Genomic DNA, 21,409 nt, shown 5'->3' with positions numbered 1-21,409 from the left:
TTATTTGGCTCCCAAACTCTATTTTCTGTTGCTTTAATTGTCTTCTGCCAGCCTCAATGATTTTTTAGTTCTTCTCAACTTTCAGCCTCTTCAATTCCTCTCTCTCTTTTTTTCAATTTATCAACCTCAATTTTTCTCTCTAATCTTCTAAAGTCTCCGATCTCTCCCTTCTTTTTTCAATTCCTAGCCCCCAAATTTCAATTTAAAGCCCCCCTATTTTTAATTTCAGCCTCTACAATTTGAATTTCTACTTGTCCTTTTATAGGCAAGTTGGTATAAAAGCTAGCTCATGGGCTAGCCACCTTGAAAAGGACTTATAAGGAGGGGAGATGACATGCATACCTACCATGGGAAACAAATGTGAGAGAGGCTGTTGGATTGGGCTTACTTGCTGTCTCTAGCCTAAATTGGGCTGACTTTGAAAAGAAAGTTCTACAATTGGCCCTTTTAATTAGTAAAAATTAAGTCTAAGTTGCCAATTTCAAAAAGGGGCCCATTAAAACTCCTATACACATGTAGGTAAATAGAGAAGGCCCAACAACAAATGAAGACCAATTTGGTTTTTTTTTTTTTTCAAATGTATTTTCTTAGAAATTATGCTTGTAATGCTAAAAATGTATGAACGTAAAACAATTTGCATAAAATACTTAATTAATGAAAGCTCAATTCCGTCCGGTGAGGCTGAGAGAATAAAAAACAAGAGACCTCATTCAGGTGAAAGACCTTAGATAACACCTAAAAATAATAACTAAAAAAAAAACTAAAATAAATAAAATCTCAAAGTTTAGCTATATAGTAGCCAGACAAAATGGGTGTCTACAATGGAATTTGGTGAGCTTATACACTCGTGTGAGTATTTCTTTATAGCTAGCAATAGCCACAGTTTATGTCTCCATAATAAATAGATGATGAAGCTTGTCTTGATATTTTTGACTTTTAAATTGCCTCAAGTAACCGTTGCCCATAGATAATCCATGTGTTGCACTTAAGGTGAATTCTTTATTAAATTTGTCTAATTAATGTTAGAATCGATTCGACATTACATAAATTACAAAGCAAAACATTGTACATGACCTACCCTACCTATAGACTCTACAACTAACTCATTATCAATGACTAACATTTAGAAAAAGAATCCCACATATGTAGGGTTCAACCTAAATACGTAAATAGCAACAATCATGTTTAGTGGACTCAACATGATATTTGCTCATTAATTTGTTACATATTTTGTTTTCTTTCTCACTATTCGTGATAATCAAACATGAAAAAGTGAATTCTTTTGTATTTCCCTTTCTTTTTGAAAATGTTTTCTAAATTTCAATGAGGTCATAATAGACCCAAAAAAAGGATAAAAAAAATAAAAGCTAACTAATCTTCAAGCCAAACTACACAATGCTATGAGTATTCCAATTTTGACCATTCATTGTGCTTTAATATTTTTTGCCCTATGAAATTCTATTTGGAGTAAAGATTTTGTTTAAGAAAAAGAAAAAAAATTTTGCAGCATTTTCTTATCTTATCAAATACTAATAAAATAAAAAAGTATTTAAATATATTAATTTAATTAAAAAATTAAATATTAAGAATGTATAAAATTAAATTGTTATTTTATTTATTTTGTGTATGTGTGTGTGTGTTCTATATATTAGACTACTTATTAAAGCACAAAAGCTAAATTTTGGTAGTCTTAAGTTTAATTCATAAAAAATTAAAATCCCATCCATGTCCCAAATCTTAGAATGCAATAGCCCTTTTGTCTTCCTCGTCCGGCCATTGATAACCTCCTAGCTCCTGCACCTGTATAGCTCAATCTAACGGTTATGACATAGGATATCTAAAATTCTCATATTCAGAATTCCAAGCACCCTATCTTTAAGAAGAAAATAAAAAATTTAAATATATATAAAAAAATTTCTCAAACATCTATCTATTAGAACTTTTATTTTGTATCGTCATAATTATAATATTTGTTTCACTTTTATATTGCAGCTCTTAAAGAACTAATTAGGGAAATCTTAGCAAGAAAAACAAGACTTTATCTGATTTAACTCTGTTTGGATGATGGATGATGGATCTATGTTTTTTCTAGTACGACAAACTCATTTAAATTTTGAATTTTATAAGTGGTTGTTCAGTTTTTCCATTATAGCAATAAATCTCTATTTTCTTTAATGGAAAGGTATGTGAGCGTGAATGCTAAAATTTTTCAATATATGCTTAAATTTCCTATCTTATAGCCATTCTCAAATTGTTGGGATGAGACTTTTGAGTCAAGTTTTTATATATTAATGGAAGAAATATTTTTTATTTGACTATAATTGTTTTATTGATAACTGTTTAAAATCTTTCTGTAGATTTATTTGCCTATAGTGTAAAATTATTAATTTTGTAACTCAATTAAACATGAAAATTGTCACTTAAAGAATATTCACCTCATTTTATTTCTGTTTTATAACTAACAATTGAGATTTGAAATCATGCTCCAGAGCATATGAATTCAAATTCTATTCGTGGTCTAGTTTAATATTAAAGACACTATAATTTTTTCCTTCATTGCATATCAATATGTAGAGACTTTTGGATTTGAACATAAATCTAGGAATAATTCATTGGTTCATGTGCATGTGCATTTGCATGTATCGTGTACCTCATCATTTCAAGCTTATTTTTCTTAATGATATTCTTCCTTTAATCGTTTTTTTTTTAATTTATTTATTATTCTTGCCTCTTAGCTTGAATTCAAACATAACATAAATATTTTCAGGTAAAGAACAACAAGAGAAATCAAAATATGTCATGAATAAAATAGGTGAGTACTAAACTTTAGGGAATAAGCGCACTAATGGAAATGTATTGTTTTGAGATCTTCCAAAATATTTTATTATTTTACATTTTTTTTCTTATTTTAGAAAAAATTTCTAAAGTTTATGTTTACAATTTTAATGAATTTTGTTTGAAAAATTTATGCTGAAGATATTTTTAATGGCCATTTCATCTCAATGACGAACCCAAGAAATAACGAACAATATCCAATTTGGCTAATGAACCCAAGAAATAATGAATTGGTTTTGCAGTAAAGATCTTCAAATTGAACATTTATTTGCTTTATGCTCTTTTCTAGGTTGTTTTAATGATTTTTAACCTAATGAACTTTTTATTTTTTTTTAATTTTCTTCTCGTTTGTTTATGACTAAGATTAAGATTGGAAGAATGACCTCTAAGTGATTTTGAAATGAGAATTAAGATATAAGAAAAATTAGCACATAAAAATGCACTTACATTTTTAATAAGTCGGGGGAGCAAAATAAAATTGGATTGAACTTGTGAATTTTATTGAGTTACCTATATAAGATCAATTCCTTACCTAGTTTTGGACCCGTTTCTTCCCATGTGACTTCTTTTTTTAATCTCTCTCTCTCTCTCTCTTTCCATTTGTATTTATAGCCCACAATTTAGTTCTTTTTCTTCTTCTTTTTAATCGTATTGCTTATTTTTCATCATTCTGTCTCTCTTAGCTATAATAATTCTAATAATAGCGATGTTTGACTGAGAACGAGAGCCATAATCTTCAATCACCTTTCACATGTGTCATTAACACGCACAATGAGCATCACATGTGTCATTAACACGCACTTAAAAAGAATTATTTTTTTTTAAGAAAATAAAAGGAGACACAGTAACCAAAATGCGTAATAAATCAAATATCTAAAAGCACTAAATTTAAGGATAAAAAGATTTTATTTTGATGCCTTCCAAAGGAATTTTTTTTTTGTTTTTGTGTTTTACATTCTTTTGTGATTATTATAGATTTTTATTTATTTATGTTTTTATAATTATTTATGAATTTTGTTGAGAAAATTTAAGTATTTATGAACTATATGATCTTTTTTCCCTCTTATTCTTTCAATATTTTTGGAAATTTTTTTTGTAATTTTTTATACTTTCTAAGAATTTTCATTTTAAGAATTATTTACATAAATTTTAATTTTACTAAATTTTATGATTCTGATAGTTTTTTTTTCATTTATTAAAATTTTGAAGTTTTTTAAATTTTTTTATTTTTCTGCACTAGTTTATTTTATTAGTTCTTAAATTTTAACTTTTTATTTTTTGTTTTGTTTTAATTTTTTATATCTTTCATTTTATTCTCTTTTGTATCTAAGAACAAAGGATACAAAAAAAACAAAAAAAAATAAAAATTCCTTATGATTAATATTTTTATAAAATAAGTTTTTAGAATTATATCTTGAAAACCCTCTATTTTAAGAATTAAATTTTTTTTTTGTGAAATTTATATTAAATTATTTTTAGAATTATATCCAGAAAACATCCTATTTTTAGGATTTTATAAAATGCTCCTGCTGCTGTTGTTGTTGTTTTTTTTTTTTTTTTGAATATCCTATTATACTTTCAATTTTTTCTAATCTCATTACTCTAAGACCACGTTTGTAGGGGCGGTCCTAGGACTCCTAATCACCACTCATTGCTGTCTTAAACTATTTCTATTTTGACTTTAAAGTAAGGAACACAAAATATATTTGAAATAATTTCAAATTATTACATTATTGATATGATTAATCATAAAAAATATTAAATTTTATCTTTGGTGGCACGAATATAAATAGATAAAAATATAAAAATTATTTAAAAAATACGGTTGTATCGAAACGTAAAAGATAACTATTTGTGTTAACTTCATAATAATTTATCTAATGACATAATTAAAACTTTACCTTATTCCTAAACTAAGAAAGCTCTAATATTTTCTACTTGCCACCAAATTTTCCTAAACGAAAAACACAACAAAGGAAAAACAGAAACAGAAAAAGCAAAAACAAAATCGTGTGTGTGTGTGTGGCAGTAGGATAGGCCTCATTTAATAATTGTGTTCCCCATTCTCACAATCTCACTTCTCTCCCCCGCAGCGCGTCTAATAGACAAAGGGTTGTTTCTGTTTTTGTTTCGTTTTTCTGATATCTTCATTAATGCACGTCGCGCTTTTCGGTGGTGTTGTTCGTTTCTTGAAGCTGTCCCCCTGCGCTCACGCTGCCTTTCTTCAGTGAATCCTCCCCACGCCTCGGCCTCCACGTGTTCGACGAAATGCCTGAACGATGCTTTCCTTCATTCCCGCCTCGAATCGCTTCGCCTTCTCGCCTTGCGCCGACGCTGGTTTGAATTGCCCTGTCGCCGCCGCGTTTCGTCCGGTCGTTTACGTGGTTGAGCTCAGAAGGAGAAGACCGAAGTGGACCTTCTGCCTCAATCTTGCTGCGGCGAGGGAGAGTGGGCTTCTAGGGTTTTCTAATTTCCAAGGAGCTTGGCGGTCAGGGTTTGTGAGGCGGTGTACGGTCTGGGAAGGAGGAGGTGACTTAGCTTTGGAGGCTGAAATTTTGGAGTTCATGAAGAAATCTAGGAATCCTGCAGCTTTTCCCACCAAGAAAGAGCTTCTTGTGGCTGGGAGGATTGATTTGGTGGAGGCTATTGTGAAGCAGGGCGGTTGGCTTTCTTTGGGTTGGGATTTGGACGAGGCGGCTGCCGTTGGAGGTGACGAAGTTTCGAATGATAATGGTAGCTTAGTTGGCGGTGGCAGTGAAGCAATCCAAGATAATGCTAATAGTAGTCCAGAGAGTGATGCGTTGGCGAGCAGAGTTTCTCGGACGTCTTCTGCTAATTCCTGTCACGTAACCACCTCGTCTGGTAGATCACTGTGAGGCCTGTTTCTATTTTCTTGTTACCCTTTTTGCATTTTCAGTTGTTTCTGTTCATGTGTGCTATATTTGGGTTTCCTCGTTTGATGTAGCTGTTAGTAGTGCAAGACATATTACCGCTCCATTGGAAAGATCGTTTGATTTATATGTTCTTTTTGCTCAGAGAAACGGCATCTGCCGACGATATGGGGATTGAGGGTATATTGAATCGATTGGAGAAACAAAGAAATATGTCCTTTGGCCCTGGATTGAAAGAGAGAGAAAATAGCAGTCATGTGTTCAGTAATGATGGTGGAGAGGACTGGCGTCCTGGCATACCAGATGAAGGTGAGTTGGCTTTGAACATTACTTCGTTCTAATTTACATGGACATTTCCTTCGATCCTGATGATACTGTGAAGAAAGTGTACTGTTAATTTCAATTTTTTTTCTTCAAATTTGTGCCTATTTTCTGACATTAATGCATGTGAAAAGTACATAGTGAAATTGGGCATTAATTGAGGGCTATAAAATATCTGAATATCAAATTTTGCGTGTGTTCTTCGTTAGCCTTTTCTTTAACTTCTTTGGTATGCTTGTGTAATATAAGCCCTAACACTCGCAGAAAAGTTAATGCAACCACAACTGTAACGTGATCTCTCCATATGATAAACACTATATTAATCTGTATTTTATTCTAAAAAAGATCTAGGGAATGTCGTCAAGCTGGTTGATGACAACTACAATCACAGCATCTGTGTACGGAGATGTTGTTGTACGATGCTTGGCTTATTTTTTATTTTTATTTTTATTTTTTATACACACAAATCTTACAATTTAAAGTGCTCCCTTTCTCTTACATCGTAAAAGACAGTTGCTGACCTTGAAAGAAGCAGCCAACCTATGATAAGCCCCGACAATGGGCAGCTCAATGATCTGAGGCATATGCTCAGTCAGAACATATCTTTATCTAACTTTGATGATTGGAAAAACTCACACAAGCCAGAAATGTGGAGAACTTGGAGCACTCAGAGGGCAGGACTTTCAGGCATGGAATTTGAAGGTATTGTCTGCTTAAGAAATTAGAGTGATGCATAGGTTCAATATTTTAGATCAAATGACCTCTTTTGCTGATTTAACATGCAGCTGGTGAAATTGCTTTTGATGAGAGTAGAACAGGAGGGGCAACCAATTGTTTGAAAGATGAAATTGTTTCAGTAACAGCCAGTGCTGGTGAAACTTTAGACGGAAACAAAGAATTGAACTCTTCTGGTGGAGAAATTAGACCCAATCAAATACTAAGTCGCCTTCAGCACCTGGAGTCGGAGCTTTCTTCTGCACTTCACTTATTGAGGTCTAAAAGGGATGAAGTTGTTTTGCAGAAGGTGGGTAATTTGATCCCTTTCAGTACACATATGTCAATTAATCTCAAATATTGCATCTCTCTTTTTTTCTCTATCAATGTGTGTGTGTGTGTGTGTATACACGATGCTTGTGTACAACCCTTCAATGTTGAAGTCATACATATGTTTTCTGGATATTTGATTTAGGAGAGAGTTACTGGTGGGTATTAGCCTCTGTGTGTGTGTGTGCATGATGCTTGTATACAACTATTCATTGTTGAAGTCATATTACATATGTTTTCTGGATGTTTGATTTAGGAGAGAGTTACTGGTGGGGATTTGCCTTTAAAAGTTTCTTAGCTATGATATAAGGAAATATATCCTTTCATGTCATGTAAATTCTGATCTTCTATTTACCTGCAGCATTTTAGTTTATTTGCCAGTTCTCTTTGCAATCAATCCCAATTTGAATTTCTAATTATCCTTTATGCCTTGTAGACACCAGTGCTTTCTTGTTTATTTGGGACAATTTTTTTCCTTGAACATACCATTAACTAATGTTTTAGAAAATTTAAATTTGATGCTAAGCCTCCTAGGAGTATACTTAGTGAATTCCATGAGAACCACATGATTGTGCTGAATTAATTGCAGTCAATTCAGTGAGAGAGTAGGAGGATATGCGAAAATTTCACATTTGTTAAGAAGAAACTCTAAAATTCTGTTCAAAACATTGTTGGTAGTTCTGAACAACTTCATGCAATTCTTCTTGCATGTTGCAACCTTTTTTTCTGGTATTTGTTTTCATGCTAGTTTTGTACACTATGCTTGAGCTTATATTTGTAAATGTTATTATTCTTTGCAATAGCTGTTCATTTTGTTATTTGTAATCCATGATGCTTAAATGGGTTATTCAGTATGGTGTGTTCCCAGGCCACAAGGCTCCCTACTTTGGGTAGGTAGGGAGAGGGGTGTCAGACTGTATGCAGCTTTATCCCTGCTTTTTATCCAGAGAGACTGTTTCTTTGGACTCAAACCCGTGACCATTTGGCACAAAGGAGCAACTTTACCGTTGATCCATGGTCCACCCTCTAAAGGTGATATTAAGTATGTTTAGTGAAAACTCATTCTAGACACAGGTGTGCTTTTTATTTTTATTTTTTATTTTTTGGTAGGAGGGTTTACATGCAATAAAAAAAAAAACATCAAATCTAACCAGAAAGTTATTAATTGTTTAATACTAGATCATTCATCTGGGTCTTTTCCCCTCATACAAGCTTCTTTTGCTATGCAATTGTGTTCTATTTTTAATATAGCAAGAGCTCAAATAGTTTTTAAAATAAATATTCTAACTGAGTACAAAATAAACTATCACAAAGGCAAACTAGTGTGTGCCAGCATTTTTTATGGACAGCATGCTAGCTGAGATCACCACTGCAATTGCGGGTAAATATTCTCTGATTTCAATCATAATGGAGGAAGGAGTGTAAAATCTGAAAATATATGTAAAAGCTTTTTACAAGTACATTTGATGCTTGACATTTGTGTGAAGTAGTCATGTTTTGGTGAAGATGAAAAAGTTCCAGTTCTGCCATGAATTCATCTTTTTCTCTTGAAAGTTTTTCTACTCCAATTTTTTGAATGGCTGTTCAGAAATTTTCATATCACTTAGCTGATCTTGCTACATTTTTTCATCAGGGTCTTGAGGGCTCTTTGGAGAATTTGCAGACTCTTTCTGATGCATGCGAATTCCAGGAGAATGAGATCATGAATGCCCAGGACCGTTTACGTTCAATACGTGCAAAATTAGCAGTATTAGAAGGAAAGATGGCATTAGCAATAATGTACTCACCTTGTTTGATTGTTTAATAACTGAGATCTTAAACCTGCTTCATATTGTTGTTGACACCAAAGTTTTGCCTTCTACAGTGATGCACAAAAGATTGCAGAAGAGAAGCAAAAGAAGATTGATGATGCTCATAAAGCTTTACACCTTCTCCGAACTACCTGCATAGTTTGGCCTAATTCAGCCTCAGAGGTTCTTTTGGCAGGATCCTATGATGGTTGGGCTACACAGGTTTGAATTCACCTTGAAACAACCAATTAGTTGGAAACAATACTACTGCAAAACTGCACCAATAGAAGTATTGTAACTACCTGCCTATTTTACCATATACATATATTCATATTTATTTATGTATTTATTTTTTTATTTTTTTTACATAACAACATTCATAATAACTCTGATATCTTGCTAAATTGATATAATCATGATCAACCTGGACCCATGGGTACTGGAGATATACCTGTCATACATCTCTGATACCTAAACAGCGGAAAACATAATTTACATACATACCATACAACAATGGGCACAATACCAGAACTCTATTGAATTTGTCATATATATACAAACATCCGCAAAAGGACCAAAAAGCAGCCTAGGGTCATAACCCAAAAACCAATCTGACCCTAGCTCAACTACTTACCCTTCTAACAGGGTAGTTCGATCAACCTCTACTGCTGCGGAGCTCTATCCGCCCTTTTATCTGGATTTCCTGAAATGTTTATAATGCTAAGGTGAGACACCTCTCAGTAAGGGAGATAAACTAATATTAGTGTGTGCCAACATGAGTATTATCGTACTTAAACATAAACTGTACATAATATGTATATATATATATATATATATATATATATATCTGATAAAACTGACTGTATAAATTCTGAGTAAAACATGATTTATCATATCATAATAAATAACGTACTAAATTTTGTAATCATGTAAATATCTTCTATAACTGTACAATACTGAAATAATACCAAGGATGCGTAGCTAGTTGATGTCATGTCTTACCCTCCACATGATAGGATTGTGCGGTCCGTAGGCGGGACCTAGTAATGGCTGGCCGACCACGCTAAGTCAAACATATGTCTGTAAGTACGATGGGTTTGCCCCACCTGATCCGGACTGCTAGGGGGGGTACCTGCACTACACCGAAGCCACATCACCTGACATCTCCCACACTCTATCTGAGATGTGTGGTAGTACTAACATAAACTTATATTTGAACTTAAACTTATTGCTATGGTACCGTGCTCTGAAATTTAGACTAAGCCATCCAGATTCTAATAACATATAGTACATTTCATATTACTGATACATAACTGGTTTATATTTCAAAGTAATATCTGACATAATATTATTTTCCTAATTTCTGACATAACATGCATAATTACGGCATCTGCGCCGACTTATAAATCACGGCATCCACGCCGACCATATGATAACATATAAATCACGACATTTGCGCTGACCATATCTTAACATATAAATCACGGCATCTGCGCCGACCATATCATAACATACTGAACATAAAATTTCTGCACTGTTTTACATAATATTTTCAACCATAGTTCATGTACTGTTTTTTTTTTTTTTCTTTGAAAACTGTCATAACATGCTTATTCTAGAAAAATCATATTATTATGAGATAACATAATTTTCATGGAAATCTATATTCATGCCACACAATGTGAGTAATACCCTAAACATAAAATTTGATCTGAAATCATATTTTCTGATAAAATGTATAAAATATATTTTTCCATTCAACAATAGTATTCTCAAACACTATGCCATAACATACGTAATTTCTAAAAATAAATGCTGTATATTAATAAATAATTTCATGAAAATTGCTGACTTAATTTATCCCCATACCTGACTTACTAAGAAGCCCACAAATCTAACCAACCTTACTCCTTTGTGTTTCCAGCTCAACATCCTGAAATTTACATTTTCCTAATAAATCATCAAACACCTTCCAACATATTCCCCTCAGTTCAGAAATACCCAATAACTTATAAAACTTAAAATAACCAACTTACCCAGATTTTGGGATGGTGCCCAAATGCTCCAAATCAAAATTCTGATCCGGCAGTATTGTAGAGAATCTTCCCAGGAGTAATGTTGCGGCTTCCGATTGTCAAACTGGCGAGAATCGAAACCGGAATTCTAGAGAGAAGTCAAAGAAATGGATTTTAGAGAGAAAAAGGGTTTGCATGTGAATTTCTCACTGAAATCCCGGTTGGAGCTTGTTTATAGAGTGTTGCCCACATAGCCTCATTGACGAGCCACGTCACCTCGTCGACGAGTCCAAGGAAGGAGTTCATCAACGAAGGCTATGGGTTTGTTGACGAGCCCGCTTGTACTTAATCCTGCTCTTGGTTTTTCTTCGTCAACGAGACACGTGTCATTGTCGATGTTCCCAAGAAGGTCACTCGTTGACGAGACCTTGCTGAGCCCCCTTGGAAATTTTTTTTTTATTATTATTATTTAATTGCTATAATTCTCCGGGTCTCTACAAGTATGCTGAGAAATTATTTTTGTATCCCTTTTTCCATAGTTTGGGTACTCCATAGTTCTCTTCCGATGTCAAATCTATTTTGCCATGGTTTCACTGGTTTTTTTATCCTATTTTCATATCTGTTGTACCAAACTTGCACAGGTTTGAATTCAGTGTAATGTTTGTTTGCAGCTCTTAATATTCACTTAAAAAGCCAATAATTCAATACAAGAACAACTCTCTCTTTAGTGCTTGTAATCATTCAAAAGCATGTTACAGTCACAAGTTTAGAACTTGATTCAGTGATTTGCACTCAAGACACTAAATTTTATCAAACTGGCCATTTATTATCTATATATTTAGCAGAAACCTATCTTTAATTTTGTATCCTTTTTTTTGCATAGTTTGGGTACTCCATAGTTCTTTCTAGAGTCATATCTATTTTGCCTAAGCTACTCATGCTTTTCAGCTTTTGTACCCCTTTTCCCATAGTTTTGCTACTCCATAATTCTCTCCAGATGTATTTATTTTATCGAACTTACAGAGCTTTGAATTCATGAATGTTTGATTGCATCTCTTAATATTCAAGTTTTGGTACTCGATAATTCTCTTCAGATGTATTTATTTTATCAAACTTACACAGCTTTGAAGTCATGAATGTTTGATTTGCACCTTTTAATAATCACTTAAAGCCAAGGTTGTTAGAATCGGGATTCTAAGTGGGATTGTTGGAGGGGTCTGCAGGATCGAATCATAGAATTGGATCGAGAATCGTAAGATTCTACTTTCAGTGTAAAATAAAAATTAAAAAATTATATGTGGGACTTCTTGACTAGTCTTAAGACTAAAAACTTGGTTAGTAACTTAGTAAATATAAGAAGTCAAAAATATAGTAAAAAGTTTAAACAATAAAAAGAAGAAAAAGAAGAAGAGCAAGAAAAGGAGGAGGAGGAGGAGAAAAACAATGCTCACTATTGAGTCTTTTCAAGAAGCAAAAAATCTGTTGCAAAGCATACCTCTGCAGCTCTGCTGGCTTGGCTCTTTTCTTGGTTGCTGCTGACCAAACAAGAAGTCTGTGTTGAAGAGGACTGATGTGTTCTTGTCAAACAGCAAAGAAGGAAGAGGACTGAGGACTGAGTGTTTGTCAAACCCTGGTTGTTGAACACCAAAGAACTGTTGATCAAAGCAAAACTGCTAGCTGCTGCTGATCAAACACCAGTCACTAGATGGAGGGCTCTGGTTTTCAAACAGGAGAGAAATTCAGGTGCTGGGTTGCTGAATTTCAATCAATAGAGGACTGAGGTGTCGAACTCCAGGGAATTCAGGTGCAGATTCCGCTGAATTTGTTCATTGATGGGAGGCTGGCAGCCATTTTTCCCTAGTTCTAGAAGACTTTGGACCCAACATAAACCTCTTGGGGTCTTTGGGCAAATAAAAACATGTACTGGGCCACATTATTGAGGCCCAAAAAGGAAAAAAATTCCCAATCCAGGTAACAGAATGGGATCTGTACAATTCTACTTACAATTCTACAGATCTTTTACAATTCTACCACGATTTTACTTGATTCCGATTTTTGTTGCGACTTGGATCATTTGGGTGAATTTGGATTGTAGGATCTTACGATCTAGATCGCGATTTTAATAACCATTGCTTAAAGCTAATAAATCGAAAAAGCACATTCTCTTAGTTAATGCTCATGATCATTCATTAGCAGCTCACAAGTTTATAACTTAATTTTGTGATTCGCTCTTAAAACACCTAATTTTTTCAAATTGGCTGCTTATTATCTATATATTTTGCACACAAGTGTTAAAAATCTATGGTTGAGAAAGTAGGCAATGTTGGGTTGCATGAATGATGAAGTTATGCCAATAGGGTTCCCTAGAAAAGGGAATATTCTGGTCCACTTTTGTATGCTATGAGAACAGTGGAATAAAATTTTCATGACAAGTGGGAGTGATACCTATTTACCTTTTATATGGCAGTTACAGTGATTTGATGTGATAAATTGAGTGCTTTGAGAAATTCATGTAAAGAAGGGAGTGAACTTCTTATTGATTCTGTGATCACATGCCATGTTATCTTAAAGCAAGAACACAACTCTCAGCTTATTGATATAAGTGCCAGCTGTTTTTGTGAGATATTATCTGCATGAGTGGTGGAATGCCTCAATCTTTATATTGTTCTTGTTCCCAATCTTATGCTATGTGCTTCGCTACTTTGCCCGTTTATCTAAAAGGCCCCTGGTGATGGTTGTTATGCAGTTGATTCCCAGGGGGTTGTGAGTCGATAAATTTCATTCTGAAGAATAGTATTTTTAGTTCAATTCATCTTTATGAGAAAATCCCTAGATTGAGTATTATTTCCATTATGCTGCATGAACTTTTGCTTGGTTTGTGATGGTGCATTAACATGTGTGAATTGTCAACTTCTTTACATATCCTTGGCAGATTATTCCAATATTTTCTCTTGTAAAGGGGCAGAAAGATACTTTTTCCCCCTATGATTGATGCCTTAGGTAGCTTACCTTCCAATTCAAATTATAACTTACATGGTGCTGTCTTGTAGAGAAAGATGGAGAGGTCCTCTACAGGTATCTTTTCCCTGTGCCTGAAGTTGTATCCAGGTAGATATGAGGTAGGCGGTTTTTATTTTTTTATTTTTTTTGGTGAACTCTCTTATGATTCTAAATTACTTTTAATTTTTTTAATGATGTGTTAGGCTGCCTTTGTCAACTCGTTGATATTATATATTTACTTTAATAATTATAATGATGAAACATTCTAATTATTTCCTTGATACTTCATAGATCAAGTTTGTTATTGATGGAACATGGAGGATCGATCCCCTTCGCCCTATTGTCAATAACAATGGATATGAGAACAATCTACTTATCATCACATGAAGGCTTCAGATCAGAGAGCAAGGGTAGGCACATGATATTGTTCAGATGTTAGCATAGTCGCAGTTGGTGTTGTGAGGCAAGGCATGAGTATTGTAGCTGTAAAAATGACATGATATTGTTCGGATGGGTAGCATAGTCGCAGTCGGTGTTGTGAGGCGAGGCATGAGTATTTGTAGCTGTAAAAATGGGCAGTGGATAACAATTTCCTAACAATTCTTTTTTACCTGGACAAATTACTCCATTGCAGCAGCTAAATTTCAGCTTCTTCTGCTCATTTTGTTTTTCTTTTCTAGATGTGAACTAGATATTTGTATGTACTCCTTGGAGGTAATCTGATTCAATCATTTTTGGTTTTTGAAATTCCCGGCTTATTATGTTAGGCAATCCATGAACCCTCTTATAGATAAATAAGTAAATAGGGTTGGGTAAATTTACCTGAGATTGGAAGTTTATTTATTTATTTATTGATAAATGAACAAATAGGGTTGGGGAAACAAAGATTAAAATTGCAGAGAGGAAAGAATGTGAGATTGTCATTCACTAAGTTTTTTCACCTTCAAAATGCCATTTATAGATATCATCAGACACTGCTGATCTGTCTTTATAATAATAAAGTGGCCGACTGGATTGTCATTTACTAACAAGCTATGTAAGTAATTCTTTTTCATAAATCACTCGATGCCAAATTCTTATAGATCCAGACATCAGTGTTTTTCCTTCTAAATACAAGGAAGCTAGATCCACCTTCTTATATTGGGTTTTCGACTAAACAAAAATTGCCTTTATCATCTTCAAACCCAACATCTTGGGTTATTTCCATCAAATAAAGTAAAACATCTTTTTCTGGATGCTTAAAAGCATCATCTGGTTACTCAGTTCACATGCTCGGGTTCCCTTGGATTCAGTAGAATTTCCTCTCAATTATTTTTGTACTGCTTTCAATCACCAATGGTTTTATCTTTGTCCTGAATTCAAGCCCTCCTGTTTCAACCTCTCATCATTTCTACCAATTCATCAAATCTTTTATTGGTCTCCTCAAACATACTAAGATCTACCTTGGTGTTCATGATCTCTTGGAAGTGTGACTTATCATTTGCTCTTTTATAGCTGTTCTTCCAACCAAAGCTTTGAATCAAAAGCCTTCTGTCATAACTCTTTCTACTCAATTACCTTAAATTGAATGTAACCACCACCAACACTATAATTCTCTAGCTAACTACAACTCATCATTATCACATCTGAAAATTCTGAAATTTAGCAATTGTCAGAGAGAGGGAGACAGAATAGCACACTAGCATTTTATTAATATTGTGAATGAATTAATGTTTCATTAGACATTACTTTTACAATATGAACGGGACATCAATCCCTTCAATAACCAAACTGGAGGCACATATTTAAATAAACAAGACTGAAGGCATCAGCAAGGGGGGAAAATAAGAAAAAGGAAAGAACATTTTTCCACGACAAATATAGAGTGGTAATCCATAAAATTTTCCACATGGAATATGCCAGAAAACCTATTGCATAAAAGGCATCGTCGTCTTCAACATAAACATATTATGTCTGAGAAGTGAGATGAAGCATCCTTACAGCATACGTGAATCCACTTCCACAGAAAATTTTGGTAACGGAGTGCTCATTGTTGGAAATCTGTTGAGCTAGGCTAACTGCCTGAGGGGTGGTCTGATCACATGTATCACCCAAGCCCAGCTGACCATGTTCTCCCCAACCCCACATCTTTATTACTCCCTTCTCTACAAATCATTACACAATGAATCAGCAGACCACGAGTTACCCTGTATGTTCGAGCAACAGGAATGTCTTAGAAAGGATAAAGATAGAAAAACATTCTCTTGCCTGTTACTAGTCCTGAGTGCTCAGCTCCAGCTGCAATCTGTACAACTTTTATCCCCTCAAGACCAGGTACCTTCATCAAATCAGCTTCTCTTGAATCTTCTGGAGCACAAAGAAGCATCCAAATTGCCAACATTAAATAAAAATAAACAGGCAATTGCCTAAAATGATGAAGAAAATGTCCACCTATAAATAGAAAAGTGCTTAAGATCATTTTATTAAGGTTGATTCACCTCTCAATTCCCTGGTGAAAACCACCAGATAGTTGTTGCAGCTTTAATGCACAATCCATCATATGTGCAAATATCAGTATAAATATATCAGTATATCACTGATATAATAAAACATTAACAAGATTGTGGGTGTCTCTGATGAGGGCAAGCGTCTCTTCCAAGGATACTAATAAGAACTGTGTGTGTGTGTGTGTGTTCATGCGTGCATGTAATAATCCCACAAAGCATATTTTCACAAGTTAATCAAAATCATTACCAGAAAACTGCATCACCGGGCTCATCTTTTGAGGATGACTAAGCACTCCATGGAAGTTGCCACCATGCATAAACACTTCCCCATCACCTATTGAAGATATTGAAGGTTGCTAATTTAAGAAGTCAATTTTCTGCAACTTCTAATGGGGGAAAATAGAAAATGGTATAAAATAGAAATGTAAGATACCTGTTAATGCGAAAGCATGACTCCATCCAAGGGCAGCTTGGATGAACTGCAAAGATGAAGGTAAACGCTGGGGGCAGTAAGCATCAGAAACACCACAGAACCCTCTTCCCCAAGTGTACAGATGCCCGTCAGCTGACATTATAACACCAGATACAGGGAAATGTTTTGCGAAGAGGGGGGTGATCTCAAATTAATGCTGATTTGAGTTAGAAGACTTGACATCAGGAGTAAATTTTAAGCCATGTTCAAAGTCCTTTGATGGAATGATGTGTGAATTCATGAGCTGACAGACATGGCTTACGACAGATTGTGGACCACAGTTCAAAATATTTTGTTTCAAAAAAAAGTATTCAGCTTTGCTGTATCAATTATCATCCAAAGGGACAAAGAGAACTAACCAGATAATGCGGCACTATGATCTCCATTTGTACAAATGCTAACTATCTCAACGTCATCTAATCCAAGAGTAACTTGAGGTAGATTTATTTTTCCCATCCTAGCCTTGGAAACGCCCAGTTGACCACGCTTCCCGGACCCAAATCCATAAACTTGATCTCTGGAATGTGTTGCATCAACTGATCCTAGTTTGAAAGATGGTGTTATCACTTCTTCAATTCTTAATCAATACAAAGTGAAGTAAATAAATGTGAAGAGTATAATTTCTGTTAGGCTTACTAAGTATTTGCATGAGGGCAAGCCTTAAATGAACAGTAAGGGTGTTACATTCAAACCTGAAGGTCAAAGTTTCAAATGTTGGAAACAATCTCTCCAAGCATGAAGGTAAGAGTCGTAAGACTATATCTTGTTACCCCCATAGCCTGATGGCCTAGGAGCCTTGTGAACTGGGTGTTAACATGGTGTTGTTTTACAAAACAAGAATTTGCATGTTTGAGTTCAGGGTGATTTCAAAGTTATGTCAAAGGAGTGTAATTCTTAAGGGATAAATCATATATTTCAGATTTGTTAGCTTTCATAATAAAATAATGAAATCCCAGCACTATGAACAAAGATAGACATCCTATGCAATAGATTATCATGTCTTTACCTCTCAACAAGACCAGGGAATGGCGCATACCACATGCTATCTGTTTGACATGCCTGGAATTGAAGTATGAAACTTCAATAGGAGAACACTGTGACTTGTAGTCACCATGCCCAAGCTGACCGAATGAGCCATGTCCACAAGTGAAAAGGCATCCAGTATCTGAAAATTAATGAAGACCAGTGACCGGAGGCAATTTTGAAGTGGGAATGGAGCATGGAGAAAATACAATGCTCCTAAGAAAATAAATCAGTATCATTTAGGTTTATTACAAACAGTAGAGCAAGTAAACTTAAACCGACATTAATGTCAGAACCTATAAGTGATCGTAAAGAAATGGTATAAACCAATTCTAAGGGATGACAGTTACTTCTCACTTATGAATATCATAAAAATATCACATTAAAAACACAACAAGAATAAACTTCAATAGAAAGACCAAAGCAACATTATAAATCCAGCCGGGCACACATGCATCCTGCCAATGGTGGACTGGAGGCCATTAAATGACTCAAGCAGTTGGTTTTAGAGTTCCATTGTCATCGCAGAAAAACCAAGGCAACAAGCCTGATAATCTGTGGCTTTCAGGAGAATTTTGCAGGGAAAAAAGCTTTGTGTTAGATTTGATAGACATTGGGGGATTAGCTAAAGCCATAAGCAAAGTAACTTATATTTTGCAAATTGGGGAAACAAAGGAACATTGCAATTCACAAAATGACGGTCGATACTACTAATAAATTTATAATTTCGTTTCTGAGATCTTAGTGAAAGACACAAAAGATACAATCATGTTATATACGGGAAAGTACAGAACAAACCTGAGACAAATCCAGAGTGGCTCCATCCAGCAGAAGCATGGGTTATGAAAAAGCTTTCCAAGGCCATTACAGGCTTCGGTTGGAGACTGTTCATGGATTCCCCATGACCTAGTTGTCCGGACGTGCCCCGTCCCCATGTCAAAACCCTCCCACCTGCAAATTGAATATATGCCCGCCATAAGTAATAGCTCCGAAAAGGAGGGAGTTGAAGGAGAGCCAGAAGCACAGCACACAGGATCATAGTCTCAACGAGACCATTTGTAAAAACCTTAGTTATCGCGCAATAGTATATGCCAAAAAAGAAAATGGGGTTTTTCTCCAAATTACCAGTCACAGCTTTGTAATGGGAAAAAAAAAAAAAAAAATCAAATTTCTTCTATAACACCAAAATTCAAAGAGAGAAGGGTTACCAGGGGTCAAGGCAATAACGTGAGCACCGCCGCAGGCGAGCAGAGAGATGGGGGATCCGGCGGCGGCGGCGGCAGCAGAAGGGGGGAGGATGAGTTGTGGGAGGAGTTCGTCTTGAAGCTTGGCCGTCCCCAGCTGCCCCTCGGTGCCGGCTCCCCAACTCCATACTTCTTGGTGCTGAACTGGCAGCGCCCGCTGTTCTGCATCTTCTTCTTGTACTTGCTCGGCACTTCCATCTGTTTCCATTAAACCACAATGTCTCTCCATTCGTTCTTTTCTGCCCAAAGGTCCTAGATTGTTTCGCATGATACGGGAAATCTATTTATATAACATCTCACTAAAATATTGAAAAGAATTTTTACAATTTTGTTTGATAAATTATGTTATAATTTTCTTTAAAGAGAGAATTTATAAATTTGAAAGAAATGAAGGAGTTTTATAGAAATATGATTGAAGAAAAAAAAATTATCAAAAGGTAATATAGAGTATAAGATCATGAAAGTCAATAATTTTTTAAAATTATAATTACAAATTACAGTTACCCTTCACCCTTCTCCCCCAATATTATCGTGATTTACATTTATTTTTGTTGTTAATATAACAAATTTATTTTATGCAGGTTCGGTCATTGCTTAAATAGCAAAAAAATAGGCACCTCTTTGTTAAAAGAAATCCCCCTCGCAGCCTATAAGATAGGAGCTTGCATTTATTTCATCTTCATTCCCTCATCCTAATCTCTCTAAGGTACAAAGTCCTTCTTTCTTTGAAGATGGAATGGGATTACTTAGGGTAAAATGGCGAATCTCGAGCCTTAGGGCAATGTATTCAATAGATAGTACAAATGTGATGCTTCCAACTTGAAGTTGACTGAGTCACGGCAAAAAGTAAACTAAGGAAAAAAAATAAAAATAAAATTGTTGTTCCCTCCCTATGTAAATTGTATTGTCTTTTATGTTAGTGTTTAATGTGTTATACTTTCTTCAATTCGTTTATATGATATTGCTTCTATCTGCCATTTACCATGATTGACAATTATTTTGGATTTGTTTAATTAATAGTAGGGATTAGTTTCGTTCAGTTAATAAACAAGTAATTTAAATTTTTGTGGCTTACTACATTTGATTGGTTTAGACCAAATTATTTGGACTTGCCAAATTTTTGATTTTATAACATTACTTGAACAGCTTGAAGGGTCAAAATCAATATGATTGGTTCCAAATTTCAAAATTTTGGTTGCAATTACCCTTCAACCACCCCCCAAAACATTATCTTGCTTTATTTTATTTTATTTGTTGTTAATACAATAAATTTGTTTTATGCAAGTTTAGTCATTTTACTAGAAAAGAAAAATTTTTTTTTTGCCTTTGTTGTTCCCTTTAATGTGTTATACTTTTTTCAGCATGTTTATAAAATATTGTTTCTATCTATCAAATGTTAATTTCCATTATGTCATTCTAATTTTTATCAAATTTATTTGTTTAATTACATTAAATGAAATAATTTTAACTTGATTTAATTGTAAGTATTTCAAATTTATGTTTTTTTTTTTTCATAATTTGCGAGAATTGAGTAAATCAAGGGGGGAAAAAGCAAAAGTTGTAATAAAATATATTTATTAAATGTGGGAGATTATCACAGTACACAATATTTCGAGAAAATATCTAATTGCTTGGCCTATCATGATTCTAGATTGCAAAGACTAGATTACTATATCTTACTCAAACTTTTCGATATCTTCTATTAAGTGTCCACTAAGTTTTTTTTATTTTAAAAATATAGCGTAATTCATGATGTACTACCTCATTCTATGCATTTAATAATCATCTAGTTGTATATATATATTGTTTTCACTCCTTATATATTTAGAGGGATTAGATCACATTATTGCCATCTTAGTTGTACTAGTAATCCACTACTTTAGGACACTTTGATTTTTATACTGTTTTATTTACAACAATATGAAATTTTCACAAAATTTTATAAGTTGGTTATATAGTGAATTTTCTTTTCTCTTATTTCTCTTTATTTTGTTGACAGTATATCTTTTGAATCACAATACATGTGATAGTTTTGAAATTCATATTTCATTTGTAATCATCTAATTAAGGGGAACGTAGTAGGTCGGCCTATGACTAGGATGAGCTTAATGATCAATTTTTCTTTTTTTGGTGATGGTCAATTTATAGCATTAGCATAAGTAATGAGTTTAACAAGGGAGGCAAGTAGACTAAACACATTTGACAAATGCTACTGAGCTTTACAAGATTGATGAACTCACCCTCCTTAAATATCTTTATATCCTATTTAGCTGACACTAGGAAATATC

At 34.2% G+C, this 21,409-nt stretch overlaps 2 protein-coding genes across 11 annotated transcripts; one reads left to right on the top strand and one right to left on the bottom strand.

Annotated features, from left to right (window-relative positions):
* Positions 1-4,796: 4,796 nt before the first annotated feature.
* LOC131144502 (protein PTST homolog 2, chloroplastic) lies at positions 4,797-14,643 on the top strand. 2 transcript variants are annotated; one of them, XM_058093195.1, is made up of 9 exons: positions 4,833-4,947; positions 5,031-5,707; positions 5,872-6,035; positions 6,561-6,749; positions 6,833-7,071; positions 8,725-8,870; positions 8,956-9,103; positions 13,947-14,015; positions 14,188-14,643. In XM_058093195.1, exons 2-9 carry the CDS (start codon positions 5,115-5,117, stop codon positions 14,281-14,283), a joined length of 1,644 nt encoding a protein of 547 aa, XP_057949178.1. In that variant the 5' UTR covers positions 4,833-4,947; positions 5,031-5,114; the 3' UTR covers positions 14,284-14,643. The 2 variants fall into 2 exon arrangements, with proteins under 2 accessions (XP_057949179.1, XP_057949178.1); XM_058093196.1 differs by having other exon boundaries at positions 4,797-5,707.
* Positions 8,923-19,434, bottom strand: LOC131144503 (ultraviolet-B receptor UVR8). Of its 9 annotated transcripts, none has more exons than XR_009133832.1 (11): positions 19,086-19,434; positions 18,676-18,828; positions 17,861-18,019; positions 17,214-17,396; positions 16,816-16,947; positions 16,630-16,716; positions 16,144-16,242; positions 15,877-16,040; positions 9,884-10,018; positions 9,516-9,584; positions 8,923-9,033 (listed from the first exon to the last, which is right to left on the bottom strand). XR_009133832.1 is itself a non-coding variant. In XM_058093198.1 (9 exons), exons 1-9 carry the CDS (start codon positions 19,387-19,389, stop codon positions 9,945-9,947), a joined length of 1,350 nt encoding a protein of 449 aa, XP_057949181.1. In that variant the 5' UTR covers positions 19,390-19,434; the 3' UTR covers positions 9,640-9,944. The 9 variants fall into 9 exon arrangements, 5 of the variants coding, with proteins under 5 accessions (XP_057949181.1, XP_057949182.1, XP_057949183.1 ...); XR_009133829.1 differs by having other exon boundaries at positions 9,884-10,013; XR_009133830.1 differs by having other exon boundaries at positions 9,884-10,013; positions 16,144-16,239.
* Between the last annotated feature and the right edge of the window lie 1,975 nt (positions 19,435-21,409).

This window comes from Malania oleifera, chromosome 12 (genome assembly GCF_029873635.1).
Source record: "Malania oleifera isolate guangnan ecotype guangnan chromosome 12, ASM2987363v1, whole genome shotgun sequence".
In the NCBI taxonomy this organism is placed as follows: domain Eukaryota; kingdom Viridiplantae; phylum Streptophyta; class Magnoliopsida; order Santalales; family Ximeniaceae; genus Malania; species Malania oleifera.
The sequence above is the reverse complement of the archived record's forward strand: the minus strand, read 5'-3'. Positions and strand labels throughout refer to the sequence as shown.